The sequence below is a fragment of the Bos javanicus genome, chromosome 28 (genome assembly GCF_032452875.1).
Source record: "Bos javanicus breed banteng chromosome 28, ARS-OSU_banteng_1.0, whole genome shotgun sequence".
NCBI lineage: Eukaryota > Metazoa > Chordata > Mammalia > Artiodactyla > Bovidae > Bos > Bos javanicus.
Window position 1 is genome coordinate 42,032,672 of NC_083895.1, and position 25,214 is coordinate 42,057,885.

A 25,214-nucleotide genomic window follows, 5' to 3' on the forward strand; every position below is an offset into this window, starting at 1 on the left:
GCACATGGTGCTTCAAAGGAATGATAGCAATGGACATAGAAGGAAAACCCAGAGTGCCTGGGCATTGGAAAATAAAAGGAAGAATGAGTACAGCAGGGAGGAGGGTGAGCGTGGAGGAAGAGATCCTTATCGTGTGGAGAAGGGTAACTGTGATCTGTCCAGCTGGTCCTGAGGTTCCAACTTCAAAGGGGCCCAATTAAGACATCACCCCAGAGGCAGACTAGGGGGCCCCTCCCCAGGGATCTGCTTTTGGGACCTACCTTGCTGATGAGCTCCCCGATCATCCCGTTCCAGGAGGTGTTATGGAGCTGGTGACCGTACCTGCCATCGGGGGCCTGGTAAATCTCGTATTTGAAGCCCAGAGCCTTGGCCAGTGCGTCCAGGACATCGATGGAGAACCCTTTGTAGCGCTTGGGCTGTCCAAGAATGTTCTCAGCCACCATCACAAAAGGTTCTTCCTGAGGACAACAGAATGAATGTTCTTCAATTAAATCACTGGCTCATTAACACACATCTTTCCAGGGTCTTATTGGAGAGACCAATCTGATGAACCATAATTTCAGAACATTTGTGGACACATGCACTGTATTTACCCAATTTAAGCCTGGAGTCTGAACCTTTCTGACTTTTTCTAAAGTGGTTTATGGATACTCAGGATACAGTGCACAGGAAAATCCCTCCAACCAGCATACTGACGGAGGAACAGATTTATCTGTCCTCTGTCATTTCAGACTCAGCTCAGCATCCCATTCTCCTAGGATAACATGGCTTGTTTTCATGCCTTCATTTGTGACATTCAGGACTCTGTCCTTTGGAAATGCTGTAATTCTTTAGGACACACACAAGAAATGTGAATACCTCTCATCTGGGATAATAAATGACAACAGAGGTCTGTGAACCAGGTTGAGAGAAGACTATTACATCTATCAGACTGGACTAGAAAAATGGATGCCGAGTCACAAGACAAGGTCATACCACACAGCAGATTAAACCTCACTGTCCAAAAGTCTAAAGGCAGGCCATGGGCACATTAACACATTTTGTGCTGTGTCACATGTGCTCCTGTAGGGCACACGGTCATCTGGAAAACACCTCAGGCTTCCCCACCATCATCCTGTGGAAATGACAAAGAAGGGGCCTTATGGCAACAGCCCCAGAGACCTCATTTCATTAATTTAATCTGGGGGTGGGGGGATAAGGTACAATGCTTATTCATGGTGTGCATATGGGGACAGCAGGAATGTCAGTGCCTGTCTTCCGAGCTAATAAGAGATAAATCTAAAATGTCTCCTCCAGTTGTAAAAAGTTGAAGAAAGAAATGGGAAGGAAGATGCTTTGAAGGTAACTGAAAGAAGTCAAAGTCTGTGCTTCCAGGAGAACCATGCAGAGAAATTGCAACCAATGGTCTTCATTGTAAACTTTGTGTCACATGGGCCTATGAGTGGTGTTGGGTTTTAGAAGGATGTCTTCCCAACATCTTTCTGGGGACTCTAGCTAGCAGCAAAAATCTCCTAAGGACAACCTGTAGGTTAAGATCCTACGTCCCAAAACAAACAGAGCTGTTATCCCCGCTCTGGCGTTCAGCCCTGGTTCTGGATGAGTGGTCCTTGTCTAGAGCAGGCCAGCGACCTGCCATGGAGGGTCTCAGAGGCCCTGGAGCAGAATCTCCAATCTTACTCTTCCTTCACTATTCACAAAATTCTTTGAGTGAAAAGCCTATGAAAGTTCAAGCCACTACTTAAGATCCCCTTGTCTCCAAACTCAGCATTAAGCCGAACAGAGAGAAGCTCCTGACTCAAAGCCTGAATGACAGACCTCCCCCATGTGCCCAGGATCCTACCAAGACAGTCACCACTTTGAGAGTCAGTCCTTGGAGGCGGCTGCCCATGGGCCTTTCCTGCAGGCTGCCATTCAGGCCCTTCTCCGAGTCCCACGTCGCCAGCTGTGAAGGAAAAAGGGAATGTGAGGGACAGACGGGCACCTTGCAGACCTTAGGAATCAACCGCCGAAGTGGGCTCCTGAGTCAGACAGCTACGAAGACAGCAGCCCTAGAAGTCTCCCAGAGACCCAGAGCCATCTCACAACCTTAGAAAGAATAAAGGTGTGACAGATAGAGCTCCACCTCCTCCATCAGCTCACCTGGATCTTGAAGGCTCACCTGGATCTTGAAGACTTAACACATGCTTGAAATGAAATCAACTTGTAGGAACTTGTTTACGGAATAAACATTTCTGTCCACCCACTGAGGCCATATCATCGAGCCTCCCACAAAGCACTCTCTTTCTTTACCGCTCCTTTGACTTGCCCAGGCCAGTGGTCCTTGAGATCACTTGCTTCACCAGGGAAAGATGAAGTTTAACAGTGAAGCAAGTAACAAAGACTCAGGTTTAAAGCTTGTGTTGCACCCTGATGCCAACCATAAGCAGGACCAAGAGCTCACTGTCTTACCACAAACTTCATGATTTTCCCTGATAGGTAGATAGAAGTCAAGAATACACATGCCTTGGGTCTGCCACATCCTCCCAAGCCTGCAGGATATAATAGATGCATCCCATCTCTGTCAGGCACCTTAAGATGGTCAAGGAGACGCTAGCCTGGCTCAGAAACACCTGCAGACACAGATGCCCTAGAGACTGCTTCCCTTCCCTGCGTCCCTGCAGGGCCTGAGCAACAATGATAAACCCTTTGTCTAATCAGTGATTTTCAATTATTAATTGGTGAGATGTAAATAATATAGATATTGGCCCCATCTAGAGCCAACATAACCGGGATCTTAGTGCTTGGGCATGAGAAAAGTTAATGCTTTCCCAGTGATCCTGGTTGAAAACCTCTACTCTTCCAGGTCACTGGGGCTCTGACTTAGCTGCACATTAGAATCTCTTAAGAAGGCTTTAAAACATCCTAAAGCCTGAGTCCCACCCATAGAGATTCTGACTTAATTGGTCAGTAGTGGATTGGACCATTTATCTCCTCGAAGATTTTAAGGCACAGCCTGGATTGTGAACCACTGCTATAGATGAAAGCAGTGATCCTCAAACCGTAATATGCAGACAAATCACCCAGGGGTTTTACATGCACTTTCTGATCCTGGGACCTGAGATTATTCCTGTCTAACAAGCTCCCAGGTGCTGCTGCTGCTGATCCATGGACCATCAGTTCAGTAGCAAGGGGTTAAAATTCAGATTGTCACAGACAGCATCTTACCCTTCATCAGAGAAAACCCACAAGACCCCTAGTTAGGCTGAGCAAAAAGAATTACCCCTCCGTGGAAAAGTGTCACCAGGTGCCCTAAAGGAGGCACCAATAGCATCACTTAAGGACACTTCTACTCTCCCAGCATTTCTCATAGCCCTGATATCTTCAGCAAGGTTAGCACACACTGAGCCTTGAGTAGGAGGCCACAGTTTCAGAATCTGTGGGGCCGCTCTGCCTGGAAGATACTAGAACCCCGAAGCCTACAGTAGAGACATCAGAATGAGCTATGTGATTCTAGAACCAGTTTAAAGGAACCTAGAAACTCCTGCTGTCACTTTGGATGTGATACCAGCTAAGACCCACTTCACCCTAAATAACAGGATGCCTGGCAGCGATGAGGATCATTTAGTTAGAGCATGGCCATATACTCTGAGGATCTCCCCCACAGCCACCACTAATTCAACTGTGGGGCATTTCAGTGAAGAGCAAAGTTAAGATCTATCCTAAGCCCTCTGCAAAGATATCAAAGATGTCACACTCTGGAAACTGGCATAGTGAAAAGGAAACCTGGTGGCTATCTCTCCACTGAGTCTCAGGAAACAGCCCTGGGACTCGGGATCAGCTCCTGCAGCTGGGTGCAGATGCTGGCCAAAGTGAAAAGACAAACTCGGACAAACAGATTTAGGGTCTTGGCTCCTTACATTCTTTGGACCCTGTGATACTGGACTTAGGGGACTCGTGGTATGGATTTGGGCAGCCTGCATCTCATCCCCAGACTTGTTCAGCCCAGGCATTGGGGCTGCTTAACCCTGTGTGGTCTGTGGCATGCCCTGGATTGGGTGGTGTGATGAAGGTTCCCTTTACTCTCTTGTGATTTACAGAGTTACGATGGAAGCAGTGATGACATGGCAGTTCCAGGGACTGGATATTCTGCTCTGCACCAGGACTTGAATTCCTGACACCTGCTGCCCAACTTCCTCAGCACTGGTGAAGGGGCATCTCCACCCTGTGCTGCTCTGGCTTGGATTCCAGAATACCTGGAATGAGGTTCTGCTTGGCATTGATCAGACTTCATCTGTCTTTCCACTGGGATTATAATCAGTCATGGGAGTGGAGGCAGGAAGAAGCACTTGGGATAAGGCCTGTCTGTCTAGGGTTTTAGTTCTGCTGTGAGAAGGGCTCCACCTCTTCATGCTTGTCCACACCATCCTCTGCTTCTAGCCCACTGCCCAGCTCAGGGCAGCAGCATCTCTGCCCCAGGCCATCACAACAGCCTTTCTGCTGATCTCATCACACTGTCTTCCAGCCCTCCTCCATTGTGCTGATGTTTATCTTAAATAAAATCAAACATGGACTATGTTAATTAAAATTTCCTAATCAATTCCTATTTCCTAGAGAATAAGTCCTAACACTTTTACACTCAGCCAAAAGAAAGCCCTTTCTGATTGAGACCCAACCCTGACAGTCAGCTCCAGCACACGCCAACTCTACTAAGTCCCTCATCTTCCTCACGCACATGGTGTTCCCTCCTCTCCACATTCCAGTTCCTTCTGCCTGGAATGCCACTTCTCTTCAACGGGGTCTGCTACACTCTTACTCAATTTCTTTCTTTTTCCTTTTGGCCGAGTGGCCCGCAGGATTTTAATTCCCCAACCAGCTATTGAACCAGTGCTCCCTGCAGTGGAAGCGCATATCCCTAATCACTGGGCCACCGGGGAAGTCCCTCAATTTTCTAAAACAATAAAAAAGAAAAGCTTTCAACTGTAGTATTTTTAGATTCACAAAAAAAGTCATAGAGATTGTGCACAGACTGTCCATAAACCCCACGCCCAGTTTCTCTTGTAGTTAAGGTGTTACTTTAGTATCAGCATACGTTTCCTCACAGTGTTAGTCCCTTAATAGTGTCTGACTCTGCGACCCCACTGATTATAGCCCACCAGCCTCCTCTGTCCATGGACTTCTCCAAGCAAGAGTACTGGAGTGGGTTGCCATTTCCTTCTCCAGGGGATTTTCCAACCCAGGGATCGAACCCAGGTCTCCCACATTGCAGGAGGATTCTTTACTGTCTGAGCCACTAGTGAAGATCTATTTTGGCTCAATTAAGTTTTAGGAAATCTCTACAAATCTCCACTTATAAAGAGAAAAGAACTAAAGAAAATGTGTTGTTGTTTAGTCACCAAGTCATGTCCAACTCTTTGCGACTCTATGGACTGTAGCCCACTAGGCTCCTCTGTCCATAGGATTCTCCAGGCAAGAATACTGGAGTGGGTTGCCATTCCCTTCACCAGGGGATCTTCCTGACCTGGGGATTGAAGTCGCATCTGCTGCATTACAGGCAGATTCTTTAATGTCTGAGCCTCATAACTAATGAAATATTTAGCTCAAATCTCCACCACTGATACAGAGCTGCAGTAGAAATGATCTTCCACTCTGGACCTAAGTCTGTGATCCTGCTGTGCTATTTGGGTTTTTTATCTTGTTCCCTGGGATCAAAACCCTGTCTTCATAAACTGTCTCTAGAGGCTCAGGCTCTTGGATTGAACCTTGCCTTGCTTATTCCAATCTCCAGAGTTTCTAACCTTGCCTGAATGCCGTTCTCCTCTAGAAGATCAACTCTCTATTACTAGCATAGATTTTGGGAACTTGGAGATATTAAATTAGCATATATTTAGGAGCCAATAGATCTATGTTCTAGGTATGTTTCCACCACTCACCTTAGTGACCTCAGCACATTTTACAGCATAGTACTAAATCACAAGAGGCAATAAATATTTTTGAATAAATTTATCTTCACTGAAATTCCATTTTCTTATCTATAAAATGGAATAAAAATGCCTTTCTGCCTACCATGTTGAAGAGCTACTCAAAGGAGAAAATGATTTTAAAATAATACATTAAAAATTGGGGCTTCCTTGGTGGCTCGGTGGTAAAGAATTTGCCTGCTAATGCAGGAGACACCAGTTCAATCCCTGATCTGGGAAGATCCTAGTTGCTGCGAGCAGCTAGTCCTGTAACTACAGAGTAGCCCCCTCTCTGCACAACTAGAGAAAAGCCTGCACAGCAACTAAGACTCATCTCAGACAAAAATAAAAATAAATAAAATTATTAAAAACTTAAGAAAAAGCAGTAGTTTAAAAATCCATAATAACAAAGTAACGGATCAGGATATAAAAAGGTATGTGCAATGTGACCTTAATTGTGTGTGTTTTTTAAAGGCAGTGGTTAAAGTGGGAAGAAATATATTTAAATGTAATATTTGAATTTATCTTAGTGGTGGAATTATGAATAACCATGATTACCTCTTGATGCTTTTCTAGGCTTTTAACAGGTTTTTCTTTCCTTTCACAAAAAAAAAAAAGAAAATAAGATTTTGATAAAAATAACTAGCAAAGGTAATGAAGCCAAATCCCATCACGTGTACTTGTGTGATTGAGGGCTGAGTGGAAGGAAGCAATCAGAGTCAAATTATCTGTCAGAAGGTCAAGGCCAGGGTGAGAGTCAGAACTCAATACAACAGTCCTCTGGCTACAAGGAGCTTTGGTTGAGGTGCCCATCTCCTAGAGGAGGCCAGCATCAAGGTTCTGTGGGACAGCATCTTATATTCTAAGGTATTTCCAAGATGCTGTGGGGCCCAAGAACCTGTTGGGTTTGAGACAGGGCAGTGGCCCCTCCTAGAACCCAACTCCATGCAGACAGGCAATCTTTCTCCACTAAGGAAGAAGCACAGCCCCAAATTATGTTAGTTACTTCTTGAGCCATCCCAAGGCTAAGTCATTTAAATCAAAGTGCAACTACATGAGGAAAAAAAAAAGATTCCTCCAACCTGTAATTATTATTCCTGTTTCTTTTGTCTGAAAGTATTTAGGGCTTAAAGATTTTTATTTTATTGTTTTTCAATACAGATTTCTCTCTCCCTGGCCTTCAGGCATCCTGTACTCTGACAAAGAAAGAAAAAATACTTCAAAGAGAAACCAAAATTCTGCCTTCAAACACATCAAAGTAACCATGTTCCAGGATCTTGGATCCTTCAAGTCGAGCAAGAAAGTTTATTATTCCCTCACATCAGCCTGAAGCCAAGCACCCTAAGCTGAGTGAATCTCCCTATTTTCCCAAAGACTTGAGCTCTTGCCCAAATCTTAAGACCAGAGTGGTAAACTTTCATTATTTCTGAGTGAGGCCATCTCTCTGAGCACCTGATATGTAAGATCAGAACACAGAAAGTCACATCCTTTTCAAACAAAATCTTTTGTTTAAAAGACTGCAGTGGAAATTAAAAATAAAGTAAAATAAAAGCCTGTAAGTGGATTCCCAAACTTGCAGCCCATCAAGATTAGGAGAGACTGTGTTCTACCTCCCTCCTGAGGGTGCCTGGGGTCCCAGTTCAGAAAGCTGGAGAAAAATTTTCAGATAATAAAATCTAAATGAGGCTGATAGGCTTGATAAATGGGAAGCCAGAAAAATCTTTCACTCGGAGAAGTCCTGACACTCAGTCATACAGCTGCAGACCATTTCATTTGTGCATAAGTGCATCTTCGTTGACTTTCCTCTTGCATTTTGCAGACAGAATTTTGTTTATATCGATGAATTTATGGCCACAGACACCCACTTTTGACAGCTGACCTGTCAAGATCAGAGCCTGAAAAACTAATTTCCAGCACTGTTAAAATGAGAACTGCCGCTATTTGATAAGACAGCTATGGTTTTCATTCATTGCCAAGATCTGCTCTACCCAAACCAGAAGCGAAGATGGAGCCAGAGGTTACAGCACAATCGTCACTTGAAAAGAGATACATGGTTTCAAAATCTGATGATGACAAACAACTGTTCAAGAGATCAGCCAATTGGAGAATAAATTTCATAAACCATTGGTCTCAGGAAAATATATTTCTTTGAGTCAATCAGGGTGTTCTTCATGTTAGCATTTGAGTTGTGAGATACAGGGGTTTGGGACTTTGTGGCCTATCCTTATTAAATGCAGGACTATTAACCCTAAATGAGATGAACCTCATTTGGAAGATTGGGCTTTGTGGTCTGTCATCTGGTTATAGAGGTGTTGTAAAGTATTGGTTTCTTTCCCTGGGGAGGAAGAAGGAGAGAAGAGGCAATCCAACTGCTTTACAGCCCAGAATATGACCAGCTTCATACATTGAGCCTTGCCAATTCTTTGGGAGGGAAGGGGGAAGAGAAGGAAAGTAGGTTTGCTTAACCACAAATCTCATAAATGTGTGCACGCTCAGTCGCTTCAGCCGTGCCTGACTCTTTGTGACCCTATGAAATGTAGCCCACCAGGCATCTTTGTCCATGGGATTCTCCAGGCAAGAATACTAGAGCAGGTTGTCATTCCCTACTCCAGGGGACTGAACCTAGTCCGACCTGGGGACTGAACCTAGTCCGACCTAGGGACTGAACCTGTGTCTCCTGCATTGCAGGCAGATTCTTCACCGCTGAGTCACTGGGGAAGCCCAACCCCAAATCTCATTTAGCTAAATCCAGCAAGACAATAGATCAATAACCTCTATCATCACATTTTTGCAACTGAGTAGGCAATACTTTGGTAGTAAACGTGTCTCAAGAGAGTACTAGAAGCAGGAAGTGAAGTTCTTATGACCGTGCCTATTAGACCTCACAGCCATAGTTGGAGCCCCATCTGAGCAGTATCCTCATCAACTGAGTGCAGACATCTTCGGCTGGGATACAGGCTTTGGTATGATGGCATATTGAGTTTATCATCATGTCAGTACATGGGCTTTTCTGAAATAATAACTCCTCTATTAGCTTTTATTTCTCAGCCCATTTTTATTAGAAAATAAAACCATTTGATATGTGTTTCAAAGAATCAGAGCCTTGGGTAGGGGTGGGGTGAAGGGGGAACCCACATCTTGCATCACCCTGAATTCGGTGATTCAGCCAGCACTGATCTCAGTCAGGAAACGCACCCTTTAAACTTTGGCTAAATGCAAGGACAATATGTTTAGACACAGAGCATCCTGGAAGCAGAGTGTAAGCATCTGAAAATAGGATATTAATATGTGCAGCCAAGGCCCCTAAAGAAGGCCTACTCTGAGAATTTGTTTTGGGAATTTCAGTGCATCAGGGTTACTAAGGGCAGGCTTGTAGAATATGAACCACAGGATAGGGTCATCAGATCGGATATACCCATGGAGAAAGGTGCCAGGACCACTCTTGAGGCTCCGGATCTGCTGTATAAGGAGAGGGAAGGGTTCTCCCTCTGAGGCATGGGATAACTGAAATTCTCAGCCCAGGAGCATTTGCAGAAAGAATTAAGCATTTGGTGAAAGTTGTACTTTCTGAAAACAAGACCCAGCAGAACTTGGGCTAAATGTCCAAAGGAAAGAGCCCTTAGAAAATGAAAGAAAAATGAAATACTCTGGAGAAATATCATATATGAGAGCTTCATGAAAAAATCTTTAGCAAGGATCAGAGAAAGATACTCCCCTGGTAGTATTACAGAGGAGGGCAAGGAAACCTAGTCATGCCCTTGACCCAGATTGCTCACGATGGAGCTACAAACAGACCCAAACTCTAGCTTCTCCTGTCTGAAAGCCCCAGGCACAGAGGGCCCACTGGGCTCACACTAACCACCTCCAATGGTGCCAGCAATAAAATTCTTCTGTCACATCCACAGGGAGGATGGTGGCAGTCCAACTTCAGCTTAAGATACAGAAAGTGGAAAGCTGACATTGCTCTCATTGTACCAATCAAACAAACAAACATTCAGATCAACAAAATACATTTTATTTTCAAATTACTTACTTTATTTATTTATTTACCACATTGCGAGGCATGCAAGATCTTAGTTCGGGATCCCTGACTAGGGATCGAACCCACGCCCCCTGCAGTGGAAGTGCAGAAGCTCAGAATCTTAACCGCTGGACCACCAGGGAAATCTCAACAAAACTATTTTTTAAAAATCCTCTGAGGACCCTGTGGTCATAAGACCATCTGGCAAACTGAATTTCAAAGGATGAGAAACTCCTCCAAGGAGAGACAGGATATAAGAAATATTTCATCTTTGGCAGAAAACGGCACAAAAGAGGTGGCATTAATAGTTATATGAGTGAATAGGAAGGAAAAACCCTGAAACTTTACCAAGTTCTTAAAGGGCATGTGCGAGCCAGCCTGACAGCTGAGGCTCCCTGGGAGCCCAGATTCAAGGGCGACCCTACTGTGGGAGCCACATCCACTCATTAGCTCTTTCCATCAAGCCTCCACTGGGTGCAGAAAGAAAAACGGAACTCGTGAGCCATGGGATGATAGCAGATACAAGATATTAGTGTCTAGTATAGACTTGTATCTGGTATACATGAAGAAATCTTACAACTCAATTACAAAAAGGCAAACACCTCAAATTTTAAAAATAGAGAAAGAATTTATTTTCCCAAGAATATATGTGAATGGATTATATGCATATGAAAACTCAACATCATGAGTCATCAGGGAAACATCAAACAAGACCACATGACATCCCACTATACCACATAAGAATGGCTAAAATCAGGCTGATGTTACTGAGTGCTGGTGAGGATCTGAAACGCAAAGTGCAGCCACTTGGTAGGCGGTTTGGCAATTTGCTATAAAGTTCAATGTACGCTGAGCACACCCTCCAGCAACTCCACTCCTAATTATTTCCATAAGGGAAATATAAAATATGTACACACAAAGGTCAGGATGTGGGTGTTCACAGAGACTTTATTCATAATAGCCCCAAAGTGGAAATATGTCACATATTTTCAGTCACATGTCAATCATGGTGACTGGTGAATGAGTGGATAAACAAAGTGGGGTATACTTATACAATGGAATCAGAACAGATCAGATCAGATCAGTCGCTCAGTTGTGTCCGACTCTTTGCAATCCCATGAATCGTAGCATGCCAGGCCTCCCTGTCCATCACCAACTCCCGGAGTTCACTCAAACTCACGTCCAGAGAGTCAGTGATGCCATCTAGCCATCTCATCCTCTGTCGTCCTCTTCTCCTCCTGTCCCCAATCCCTCCCAGCATCAGAGTCTTTTCCAATGAGTCAACTCTTCGCATGAGGTGGCCAAAGTACTGGAGTTTCAGCTTTAGCATCATTCCTTCCAAGGAAATCCCAGGGCTGATTTCCTTCAGAATGGACTGGTTGGATTTCCTTGCAGTCCAACGGACTCTCAAGAGTCTTCTCCACAGTTCAAAAGCATCAATTCTTTGGCTCTCAGCCTTCTTCACAGTCCAACTCTCACATCCATACATGACCACAGGAAAAACCATAGCCTTGACTAGACAAACCTTTATTGGCAAAGTAATGTCTCTGCTTTTGAATATGCTATCTAGGTTGGTCATAACTTTTCTTCCAAGGAGTAAGCGTCTCTTAATTTCACGGCGGCAGTCACTATCTGCAGTGATTTTGGAGCCCAAGAATATAAAGTCTGACACTGTTTCCCCATCTATTTCCCATGAAGTGATGGGACCAGATGCCATGATCTTCGTTTTCTGAATGTTGAGCTTTAAGCCAACTTTTTCACTCTCCACTTTCACTTTCATCAAGAGGCTTTTGAGTTCCTCTTCACTTTCTGCCATAAGGGTGGTGTCATCTGCATATCTGAGATTACTAATATTTCTCCCGGCAATCTTGATTCCAGCTTGTGTTTCTTCCAGTCCGGTGTTTCTCATGATGTACTCTGCATATAAGCTAAATAAACAGGGTGACAATATACAGCTTTGACATACTCCTTTTCCTATTTAGAACCAGTCTGTTGTTCCATGTCCAGTTCTAACTGTTGCTTCCTGACCTGCATACAGGTTTCTCAAGAGGCAGATCAGGTGGTCTGGTATTCCCATGTCTTTCAGAATTTTCCACAGTGTATTGTGATCCACACAGTCAAAGGCTTTGGCATAGCCAATAAAGCAGAAATAGATGTTTTTCTGGAACTCTCTTGCTTTTTCCATGATCCAGTGGATGTTGGCAATTTGATCTCTGGTTCCTCTGCCTTTTCTACAACCAGCTTGAACATCAGGAAATTCACGGTTCACATATTGCTGAAGCCTGGCTTGGAGAATTTTGAGCATTGCTTTACTAGCGTGTGAGATGAGTGCAATTGTGCAGTAGTTTGAGCATTCTTTGGCATTGCCTTTTTTTGGAATTGGAATGAAAACTGACCTTTTCCAGTCCTGTGGCAAAAAGGTGAGTTTTCCAAATTTGCTGGCATATTGAGTGAGTTTTCCAAATTTGCTGGCATATTGAGTGCAGCACTTTCACAGCAGCATCTTTCAGGATTTGGAATAGCTCAACTGGAATTCCATCACCTCCACTAGCTTTGTTCGTAGTGATGCTTCCTAAGGCCCACTTGACTTCACATTCCAGGATGTCTGGCTCTAGGTCAGTGATCACACCATGGTGATTATCTGGGTCGTGAAGATCTTTTTTGTACAGTTCTTCTGTGTATTCTTGCCATCTCTTCTTAATATCTTCTGCTTCTGTTAGGTCTATACCATTTCTGTCCTTTATCGAGCCCATCTTTGCATGAAATGTTCCTTTGGTATCTCTGATTTTCTTGAAGAGATCTCTAGTCTTTCCCATTCTGTTGTTTTCCTCTATTTCTTTGCATTGATCGCTGAAGAAGGCTTTCTTATCTCTTCTTGCTATTCTTTGGAACTCTGCATTCAGATGTTTATGTCTTTCCTTTTCTCCTTTGCGTTTCGCTTCTCTTCTTTTCACAGCTATTTGTAAGGCCTCCCCAGACAGCCGTTTTGCTTTTTTGCATCTCATTTCCATGGGGATGGTCTTGATCCCTGTCTCCTGTACAATGTCACGAACCTCATTCCATATAGTTCATCAGGCACTCTATCTATCAGATCTAGGCCCTTAAATCTATTTCTCACTTCCACTGTATAATCATAAGGGATTTGATTTAGGTCATACCTGAATGGTCTAGTGGTTTTCCCTACTTTCTTCAATTTAAGTCTGAATTTGGCAATAAGGAGTTCATGGTCTGAGCCACAGTCAGCTCCTGGTCTTGTTTTTGCTGACTGTATAGAGCTTCTCCATCTTTGGCTGCAAAGAATATAATCAATCTGATTTCGGTGTTGACCATCTGGTGATATTCATGTATAGAGTCTTCTCTTGTGTTGTTGGAAGAGGGTGTTTGCTATGACCAGTGCATTTTCTTGGCAAAACTCTATTAGTCTTTGCCCTGCTTCATTCCGTATTCCAAGGCCAAATTTGCCTGTTACTCCAGGTGTTTCTTGACTTCCTACTTTTGCATTCCAGTCCCCTATAATGAAAAGGACATCTTTTTTGGGTGTTAGTTCTAAAAGGTCTTGCAGGTCTTCCTAGAACCGTTCAACTTCAGCTTCTTCAGCGTTCCTGGCAAAAAAACTATGACAGAGGCAACAGCATGGATGAAGTTCGAAGCATTACACCAAGGGGACGAAGCCAGACACGAAAACCACAGACTTCATGACTCCACTCATATGACTTCCTTGAAAAGGCGTTATTGTAGGTCCTGGTATCCAGTCCCATCACTTCAAGGCAAATAGATGGAAAACAGTGGAAACAGTGACAGATTTTATTTTCTTGGGCTCCAAGATAACTGCAGACAGTGACTGCAGCCATGAAATGAAAAGATGCTTGCTCCTTGGAAGAAAAGCTATGACAAACCTAGGCAGCATATTAAAAAAGCAGAGATATCACTTTGCTAACAAAGGTCCAATAGTCAAAGATATGGTTTTTTCAGTAGTAATGTACTGATGAGAGAGTTGACCATAAAGAAGGCTGAGCATCAAAGAACTGATGCTTTCAAACTGTGATGCTGGAGAAAGCTCTTGAGAGTCCCTTGGACAGCAAGGAGATCAAATCAGTCAATCCTAAATGAAATCAACCCTGAATATTCACTGGAGGGACTGATGCTGAAGTTGATGCTCCAATACTTTGGTCACCTGATGCAAAGAGCCAACTCACTGGAAGAGACTCTGATGCTGGGAAAGACTGAGAACAGGAGGAGAAGGGAGTGACAGAGGTTGAGATGGTTGGATGGCATCAGCGATTCAATGGACATGAGTTGAGCAAACTCCAGGAGATAGTGAAGGACAGGGAAGCCTGGCGTGTTGCAGTTCATGGGGTCATAAAGAGTCAGACATGACTTAGCAACTGGACAACTGAACAACAATAGGTCCAGAAGATAGATCAGTGTTGGCCTGGGGCCAGGAATGGGAGGAGGGTATCAAGTGAAAAGTAAAAGGAAGGCTACTTGGGGATAATGGAAGTGTGACTGTGATTATACTACCATTTACATTTGCCAGAGCTGATCACATTGTACAACTGATGAATGTGTACAATTTGATCATGTTGTAAAAACCAATGAATTTATTGCAGGTAATTGCATCTAAATAAACCCAACTTGTTCTATATACATACACACATCTTGATAATAACTTGGCAAAGGATGGAGCCATGTGCTGGAGAGGTGGGCTAGTGGAACTAATCTATCATGAGACCCATCTATGACCCTTTGGTAAGGACGGTGAGATGAGAGGACTCTCAGAATAACATGATGGGCAGTGTTAGTACACTCAGGCAATTGTACCTGAACTAGCCAGAGCTAGATGGATATCAAGTGGCCAAGAAATCATTTATCTATCTAGAAGGATTGAATTCATCTTTATAAAGGTTTAGGAAGAACATAAGGGTATTTTCACCTTCAAATAGTTCCTTGGTTTGTGGGTTTGTGTGGGAGAAAAATTAGATTACATAACATTATATATAGTGTGATCTGATTGTTTTCATGCTTATTTCATTTTGCGAGATGGCACACGTGGGTGACTAAGACACAACAGGGCAGTTGTAAGTGGCTATTTCTGGAATTAAGTAGAGTGATGAGATTGCAGGGAATGTTCATCTCTTGCCCAATACTACCCTGTAATGTTTGAATTATTTTACAGAGAGGAAACATTGCTTCTGAAATCAGAAGAAAAACAATAAGCTATTTTCATTTTGAAGCTGCACTGCAATATGGAGTATAACTGAAATGTTGATTTCGTATCTCTAATTGTTTTAGGTGTATTGGTTTTGTCTCTCTAAATAAACTGCAAGTTCTACCAAAGGCAGTATCCATAATGAAACAAGCCAGGATGGAATTTGCTTCTCCCACCTGTGTGCTGGGAGACCTCTGGCAAGTTACTTGAATTGGTTATATTGTTTCTTGGCCTGTGTCAGCATCTGTTATTGGTTATTACTAGGCATTAGTTAGTGTTATTGATGATACTTCTTTTTCTCAGGTATTTACTATGCTCAGGTCCATGCTAACAGCTTAGGATATTTTTGCTAGTGTGAATTGACTAGAATTAATGGCACTATACATCAGTCTGAAATCTGACAAGATACCTCCTGACAGTCAGTACTATGAGTCTTTGCACTGAAAAAGGAGCTTGTGTCTCTCATTATACCGTCTCTAAATGTTGGGCTATCTTCTCTGCTTGTCCTTTGTCCTTTGACTCTGAGTTATCCTTGAAGATCATTCTAGAAATCCATCCTTGAACCTTTCACCAGGAGGACGCGTCTCCCTTTGGTGATCCCAATTCATAGCACTCCAGCCTTGACCCTGTGGAAATGCTTTTCACGATATATTAACATTCCATGTCTATTCTTCACAAATAGACTCTATCTCTTTTAAGGCAGAGACTCTCTTTTCCTCATTTTGATTCCCTCAATAAAATTTTATTAGAAAAATTAATAAAATTTATCATCCCCTGGGCAGTTCTTCATTAACTAGTTGAAACTGTGTGCTCTTCACAAACTCTTAGCTCCCAGGATACATCTCATATCTGAAGCTCTGTAAAAGGCTTTCTCACTCACTTCTGGTTTATTTATAATGGTTGCAAGTGCCTGGGCTGGATTTCTCTTTTGCATGATTTTGTTTTGCATACTTACTTTAAGACTTCTGGTCATGGGAAAGTGTTAGTAAAATGAATGTTTCAAAAGGCATTTTAAATACCCACTTTTTTTTTACATCTTTACCTCTAAACTCTCTTTGCACAAAGTGTGGTGCTTGGACCAGGGCATCACATCACCTGGAAATTCATTTAAAGCAAACAATCTTGGCTCCATCCCATGTTTCTTGAGTCAGCTTCCGCATATTAACGAGATTAATGTGCTGAGAAGCACAATTTCTAGATCATGCTATCATGATTTCTGATCTAGAATCCTTATGAGCTGCTTTACCTACCTCTCAAAGCCTCTTCTCCTCCTGCTATCTAATCCCTACTCTGCAGCCAGAATTTTCTTTCTTTTCCTCTTCTAATAAAAATTGTTATTGTTCTATTTCACTCTCCTTCTCAAAATTCTCAAGTGGTTCTCTGTTAAACTTGGATTTAAAAGCATGTGTCCTTTTCACGGCTTATAAAACTTTCCAAGACCTGTCCCAGGCCTGCTCTTCAAACTAAACCCCTGCCATGCTCTCCATCTTAGTTACTAAGTTCCAACAAAATGCACCACCTTTCAATTCCTCTCTCAAGCCCCACTATTTCCTGCCTTGGGAACTCTGTGTACCCTCTTCACCTTCCCGATAATTCTTATCACCAGCCTTCACATCCCATCGCTGGCTCTTTCTCATCTGGTAGGTCTTACCTTTATCCTCTTTATAAAGTCTTTCCAGCTCACTTTTCCCAAGTACTCAAAATGCTTAAGCACAGAACTTTGTTATTTTCTTTACAGCTCTCAAATATTGTATTATTAATAGTCAAAATCACCCTCCAAAATAACTACTTTTTGCTTCTATCTGTTCTACTCTTTGTTTTGCTCACCATTCTATATTCAAGCTTTGATACATTTCTGGCATATAGCATCCACTTAAGAAGTATTTGTTGAAAAAACCAAATAAATTCATGAATTAGTCTAAGGGATCAGCAAAGTTTCCCATAAAGGGCCAGGCAGTAAATATTTAGGCTCCTTGGGCCACATGGTCCCTGTGGTTAACTACTCAAAGAGTACACATGGCTTGGTGCCAATTAATCTTACTTACAAAATAAATAACAAGCTGGATTTAATCCAAAACCCATAGTCTGCTGATCCTTAAGAATAAATATCTTTATTTCTATTGTTCTTTCTATCTATAATGTTTGTGTCTCCAACTGAGTTTTTCAAAATACTCCACTTCTTTCAAGGTTTAATTTATCACTGAAAAAAAAATTGCTGAATTGTCATGTTTTCCAGAAATCCCATTTTATCCCTCCAACCAGAAGAGGCAGATCCTCCCGCATCCTTAAAGCATTCTGCTTGCCCCTTTTCTGTGGCTCAGATCGCATTCAGAGTTCCCTGACAGCTCCTGGAGCAGATTGTATTTTCTAAAGATGGTTGTGGCAATGTTTCCCATCCCACATTCTCTTCTCTAATGTGACTTCACCACCCCCTATCAAGAAGTGATGTTTAATTCCCTTCTCTCTTAAAATCTGGTCTGAATATGATGCTGCTTGTCTTCAAGTCTAGATCAGAAACTTCTGCTTGACTCTTAGGATGCTCGCTCTAGGAAAGGAATTTTCAGCCTTGACCTCACTGACATTTGGGACCAGGTATTTCTTTGTTGTGGACCTGGGGGGTGGGGTGTCTGCCCTGTGCACTGTGGGATGTTGAGCAGCATCTTCCCCATCCCCATGCCCCCACCAGAAATATCTCCAGACATTGCCAAATATTCCCCCACGGACAGAATCATGCTCCATGTAGAATCACTTATCTAAGAGAAGCCTGCTACCAAGCAAAACGTTCGGCATCCCTGAGACTACCATGCTGGAAAAACCACACATAGGTTTTCTAGTCAACAGTTCCAGATGAATCCAGCCTTCCAGCCACCTCTGCCAAAGCACCAGACTTGTGAGTGAGGCCATATTAGACTCTTAGAATCAATCAGGCAGCTGAGTATCATCAAGCAATCTCAGTTAATGCCAAAAGAATCACCAAGCCAAGCCCTGATCAAATTTCTGACATGCACGATACCTGACATACAGTATTATTGTTTAAAACAGCAGGTTCTGTGACATTTGTTATTAAGTAGTAATAACTTGAACAGAATGTGGTATCTGGAAATATGGTGGCATTCCGATGGGGAAAATGTAAAATGTGTGGAATAGACTTTGGGACTGTGGAGCAGAAGGAATCTAGAAGGACCTTAAGGAGACTTTTAATGGAAGCAAAGTGAACCTTGAGGAGGCTCATGAGTTTAAAGGAAAGTGAGGCAAATATTACTGGGAGTTAGAGGAAAGGGTACCCTTGTTATATAATTGCAGTAAACTAAGCAAAATTGTTACCTGCAGTAATTTGGAAAATAGAAAATCAACTTAATAAGCAGATCATTGTGGTTTAGTCACTAAGTCATGTCTGACTCTTTTGCGACCCCATGGACAGTAGCCCACCAGGCCCCTCTTATCATGGGTTTTCCAGGTAAGAATACTGAAGTGGGTGCCATTTCCTCCTCCAGGGGATCTTCCAGGCCCAGGGACTGAGCCCATGTCTCTTACATCTCCTGCACTGGCAGGCAGGTTCTTTACCACTAGCGACACAAAGTATCAGGCAGAATTTGAAGTATCTTTTGTCCTCTCTTAGCTATATATCATAATGTAAACAAAGAAGCATAGACAGCTCAAAGATGGAGTACAGAAGGGATTTTGCTTTCAAGCAAAATTTACAGAAAATATATAGAAGCCATGATTTGTTAGATTCAAAAATAAAATTATTTCTCAACCCAAGTCTCCTGGAGCAGAAAATTCCAAAATAAATGAGGTTCTTGATGCAAAGAAATCTCATAGGTTATTTCCCTTGACTTTTGACTGGTTTCTCTTGGAATTTATAAATTGTGGTGGAAGTGACACTGATTTCTGAAGCTATATTCTAAGAGAGCATGCAATATCCACTTGGTTCTTTTGTGACACTTGTTCTGAGGGAAGTCAGTCACCCAGCTGTAAGAAATCTAACAGCCCTGAGACCGTCATACTGCATGTAGGTTCCCTGGAAGACAGTCTTGGATGAGCTCAGTCTCCCTTTCCACTGCCAAGGAACCTGACATACCAGCGAAGTCCTCTTGACTCTCCAAAAACCAGCCCATCTGCCAGCTGAGTACAACCAAGAGATCTCAGCTGTTGCCATGAAGAGCTAAGCCTGCTCCATGTCCTGACCACCAGGATCTGCGAGACATAATGAAATGTTGCTGTCGGATGCCATTAAATTTGGGGGTAGTTTGTTATGCATCAGTAGTAACAATTTTGGGACTTCCCTGGTGGCTCAGTGGTAAAAAATCTGCCTGACAATGCAAGAATCTGCCTACCAATGCAGGAGACATGGGTTCGACCCCTGGTTCAGGAAGATCCCACATGCCACAGAGCACTTAAGCCCCTGTGCTACAACAATTGAACCTGTGCTCTAGAGCCCGGGAGTCCCAGCTACGGAGCCCATGCACCGCAACTAGAGTATCCCACTCTCTTCAATTATAGAAAGGCCTGCATAGCAACAAAGACCAAGCACAGCCAAAAATAAATAAATAAAATTTAAAGAAACAGTAACAGTTTCCTCTGCATTTGTCCTTGTGCTCATTTTTTTTTAGGCTTGTAGGATCCAGTTTCCCAACTAGGGATTTAATCCCTGGCCATGGCGGTGAAAGCGCCAAGTCCCAGCTGCTAGTCTGCCAGGGAATTCCCTCCCGTGCTCATCTTAAAGGTGTGAACGGATTCATTTCTCTCTGTATTCTTAAGGTGTCTATAGTAATGCCTCCCAGACATTAAGTGGCCTTTCTTTCACTCTACAAGGCATCACCACACGCTACATCTCATTTGAGTGTCACAGATCCTTTACAAGTTAAGCAGAATAGGAATTAGCATTCTCAGTTTAGCGAGTGCAGAAATCGTGGCGCAGAGAAGTCATATGACTTCTTTCTTGTATGTCTACTAAATAGTTGAGGGAGGCTGTAAACTCAAGATTTCTGAATCTAAGACCACTGGGATTTTCTTGTAAAATTCTCCCTCCACACATAGTAGGGCCTTCATAAGCATCTTCTTGTCTCATAAAGGAAGAAAGAAGGGACAGATACCTCCAAGGCTGTTAATAACCGCAGTGATAGAATCTCTTCTGACTCCAGGGTTACAGATGAGGGGCAGAATCCAGACATGTTCCTGAAGTCCTTAAATTTCTCCCAACATTTTATTGACATTCTGGGAACCAGATCATTATACTGGTGCAATCTGGAAACTTCACAGCCTCAGACCTCTGTTCTCTGGTCTCTTTTTCTTAGCTTCACAATTTAGAGGTCTCTCCAATTGCACAGAAGGTAAATGGACAGAACCAGAGTCAAACAATTAATATTACCCAGAAAGTGTAAATAAGGGTGGCAATAAGGGAGCTAAGACCTACCCCGAAGGTGATTGTTTTATATAGTAGGAATCTAGTGAGAGAGATTTTGAAAACATTTCTTGTTATGGGAGATGGGAAAGACTTGAGCTGGCTATAGAGATAGTTTAGGAAGAGAAAGATGGATTTTCCTGTTTCTCATCTTCTCTTTCATAGTCCATAATCAGAGAGGAAATGATATTTGTTTCCAGTCCCAGTGATTCTTCTTTAGATTATACAAGTAACTCAGATCTGAAAGTAACCAAATAAAGCATCTTTATTTCTACAACAGTGGAAACAAAATGAACATCACACTACTCTGTAAGAGGACTTCAGAGAAGACGCTGCCTCGGATGAGCTTTAAGACTATGAGTCATAGCAATAAAGGGTATCGGTCATCTTGACTGTGTACATCGAAAGGTCAGCATCTGAAAGTATCTACATCTTTGTGGCCTCCCTGGGCTCAGAACAAATACCCAGGAGGGTCATTTGTAACTGAACTGAAAATAAATGGAGTGGGGTAAAATGTTCATATAACTTCTTATTGATTGAGACAGTACAGTGTCGTAGAAAGTACTAGGGTTGAAAAACTTACAAATCAAGAGTAAGATTGCCTGAAATATATCATATGACCTCAGCCAGTTAACTTGAATATTCTATGTCCCATAGTCATCACCTGAAAATTGGGGATGAGAGTTTATATTTCAACTCTCTCCACTAGTGAAACCCTGCCTGAAAAAAAAGAGGGCTGAGAGCTAAAATGGAACAAAAAGTTGATATTGTATTAATAATACAAAACCAAATATTATCTTTGGCAGAATGAGTTGGAAAAGACTTGAATTTGAACCCTATCTTAGTCACATGGTAATTATAGCCTTGACCAAGCTACTTAACCCTTTTCAACCTCAAGCTTTGCTATTTTTAAATAGAGAATATAGTAGCCTTGATGGTAGGTTCTTTTAAGTTTTAAAATCTACCAGTGTTCTGATCACTTTCAAATATTTCTTCCTAGATCAGGTTTTTTCCCTGGCCACCAGCTTCCAGTGTTTGGGTTCTAACTTAACATCTCCATTTGAATACTTAATGGACAACTCAAATTCAGACAAATACCAAACATAACTTTGATCCTCACACTCCTGAAATATTCATTATGCACTACTGTTTTATTTTCATTCCCTCAGTTACAAGCACCATCATCCACTTAGTTGCTTAAGCCAAAGACATCAGAGTTATCTTTGATTTCACCTCCCACATAAAACCCATCTGCTTCTGAAATATGTCCTGAAACTGAACCATCTCTGTTGCTGCCTCCCAAGTCCCAGCCAACAATACCATTTAGATCCTTGAGACCGCCTGTAACTGGTATCCCTAAAATGACCATTTCCATGCCAGCGGCATGTGGTTATAGGCAGTTACTGTTCATCAAATATCAGTACGTTTTCCCTTAAATTTCTCAGTCTTCCGCAGTGAGGGTGGGGCTACCTCTAGGGAATACCTTCTCCATGCGTTGACTCATGGATCCCGGCAACATCTATCCTGTGATTATCTCTATCAACACGTGATATCCATGACACAAAGACACAAAAAGAAAAGCGCACAACTCTTATACGCTCTTGACAAAAAGTAAGGATCCCTTTTGCAAACATCCCCATTTGTTAGAAATTTGGGCACAGGGGCTTATGACTAGCATATGGTTTTTATGCAGGAGGTGAAATCAAAAATGACTACGAAGTCTTTGCAGAAGCAACTAACTTTGTGCGAACAAGAAATAAACTTGTATTAGGCTTCTGACAGCAGCACAGTCCAGCTTATCCTGACCGTAGTCCATCCTTCACACAGCAGGCGGAGTGATATTCAGAAGCATAAATGATCTCGTATCACTCCATTTAAAATGCTCCCTTAGCTCTCAATTAAAATAAGATCCAAAATCCTAAGCATGACCTACAGCATTCTCCACATTTTGATCCCTATTAGTTCTCTGATAACATAGTATCACTTCTTCCTAGTTACCTGAAACAGCCACGGTGGCCTTTTATTCCTCAAACATTCTACAACTATTCCTAGTGTAGAGCCTTTGTACATGTTATTCTTCTAGGAACATTTTTACTTTAGAACTATTCTGAGTTGGCTTCTTTGCATCATTTTCAGTCAGTTCTCATTTTCTCTAGAGATTCCTTGTCAATCCTAAGTAGATTCTCCTGCTGAGTCCCTCTCTGTCTCATTTTCTGGTTTCATTTTTGAATAGTATATGTCACCATATAAAATTATGCAACTTATTTTATTATGTAATTACTAAAAACTTTAATAAAGGTGTAGTCTATCTCCCCTCGCTGGAATATAAGCTACATGAGGACAAAATACTTTTGACCCATTTTCAGCAGTGCCCTTAGCACTTATGAAAATGCCAGGTACAGACCAGGCACTCAATAAAAGCTAATAATTATTACTATCACAATGTCCAGTAATGCGGATATTCATGCCTATTTTTATAGTTACTTGAATTCCAACAGAAACATCTATCCTGGTGCAGACAGATGACTAGAGTGTGGATCTGGAAGAATCTTAATATAAGATCATATGGCAACTTCCCTCACCCAAAATTCAGGGAAGACAGTTATGCTCAAAAGCACAAGATTCTTCTGACTCATGATCAGGTAAGAATTAGGCATCTGATCACCTCTCATGATTGGTTGAAGGTGTGATGCTTCAAAGGTGTCAAACACCTGGGCTTCCCAGGTGGCCCAGTGGTAAAGAATGATGGATTCTTTACCTGCCAATGCAGGAGCCACGGGGATGGGATCCCTGGGTTGGGAAGATCTCCTGGAGGAGGAAATGGTAACCCACACCAGTATTCCTGTCTGGAAAATTCTATGGACAGAGAAGACTGCCAGCTACAGTCTATGGGGTTGCAAAGAGTTGGACATTACTGAGCAAACACACACATACACACACACACTTCTGCCCCCCAGTCTCATAGTCAAAAAGCCTTGTATCATAAAACATCTTTAAAACTGAAAGGAAAGAAAACCAGTAATTATATGGAAAAAGACAAAACCAAATATTTCCATAAAAGATAATATGTAATTACCTAACAATCATGGAACTATGTTATATCTAATGTCATAAAAAGATAAGTTGTAGTGATGTACTATTTCCTGCTTATAAAATATTTTTGAAATTAAAATACCTAGCTGATGATACATTGAAACGAGCACCATCATAATACAGGGTAAATTGATACTCTGTGGAAGGCACTTAACAGTCTGCTTCAAGAGCTTAACAAATATACCTCTTGACCAGTCATTTCAATTCTAGGGGACTTTCATAGGAAAGAAACTCTACTCATTAATGACAAAAAAAAAATCACCCACATAGATGATCATCAAATAATTAAATACAATAGAGAAAATAAACCAAAAAGGGTAATTTAAAATCCAATTACATGAGAACTGTTAAGTAGGTATGGTCCACCCCAAGATATAATATCATACAGTGCTAAAAACAATTACTAGAGATCGCACTAACATTAGAAAATGTCATGACCCTAAATGTTAGTTAGTGAAATCAGAAGGGGACTCTTGTAACTGTTGAAGAAGTGTTTTGTCAGTAGAAATAGATTGTATTGTGCATGTGGTTTGAGGGGAGGCCCTGGAAAAGAGGACACAGATGAAGGCAGATTCTGGGTGTTTCCACTCTCACAGCCTCAAGAGAGAAGGGAGTCAAGAGTAGATCAGAATCCAACTAAAAGGAGCAGAAAGTCTGTTGAAGTCTGAATTGCAAAGGCACCCCTTCTGGTTGCCCTGGTTACAGGCCTCCTTTTCTTGGTGATGGTATTATAAATGGGCCAAGTCATATGCAAATGAAGTTAGCAGTATTAGTGAAGAGCTGGGTTGACTCTGAGAAGCTATGCTTTGGGGCAGGGCTGGTGAAGAATTTGAAAAGAGTTTGTGCAGGAGACAAAAAGTGACAATGTCACAGCCAAAATAGAAACAAAGTGCTGCCAGAGCTTGAAAACACGTACTTCTGCCACTCCCATCGCAGCAGGGGGTCCACAGGCCTCACTTGTTTAGTTTGTTAACTCTGGGGGTCAGCACAGGTCAAAGGTAGGGAACCAGGATAATATGATTTTACAAGGAAATGATAAATATATTCTTATTGTTATATATGTGTATATGAAACTATATACTATGCATGTGGTATCTATATAGTACAGGTCTTTATGATACGTGATAGATAGATAGATGTATAGATGTTGTTTACTCGCTAAGTCGTGTCCAGCTCTTTTGTGATCTTATGGATTGTAGTCTGCCAGGCTTCTCTGTCCATGGGGTTTTTCAGGCAAGAATACTGGAGTGGGTTGCCATTTTCTTCTTCAGTGGATCTTCCGGATCCAGGGATCAAACCTCTATCTCCCATGTCTCCTACATTGCAGACAGACCCTTTATCCTCTGAGCCATCAGGGAAGTCCCAGTATAATATAGTATGGGGTGCTATAACACATGATATTAATAGACAGATAGATAGAAAACTTAACAATGATTCCTTTTAAGTAATGAAATTATTGCTGATTTTTTTTTTGTTTAGAATTCAGTGCATTTTAAAAAACTTTCTATAATGAGCTTGACTTCCTTCTGTAATGAAAAATAAACTGTACTT

General features: G+C 42.1%; 1 protein-coding gene across 5 annotated transcripts in view; it reads right to left on the bottom strand.

Annotated features, from left to right (window-relative positions):
* The window catches only part of GRID1 (glutamate ionotropic receptor delta type subunit 1), a 692,098-nt gene that overhangs the window by 120,753 nt on the left and 546,131 nt on the right, over positions 1 to 25,214 (bottom strand). For all 5 annotated transcript variants that reach the window (XM_061405546.1, XM_061405545.1, XM_061405544.1 and 2 more), the window contains 2 exons: positions 1,841 to 1,942; positions 261 to 458 (listed from right to left, as the gene is read on the bottom strand). In XM_061405546.1, the coding sequence (XP_061261530.1) occupies positions 261 to 458; positions 1,841 to 1,942 (300 nt within the window). The remainder of the gene's footprint in view (positions 1 to 260; positions 459 to 1,840; positions 1,943 to 25,214) is intronic.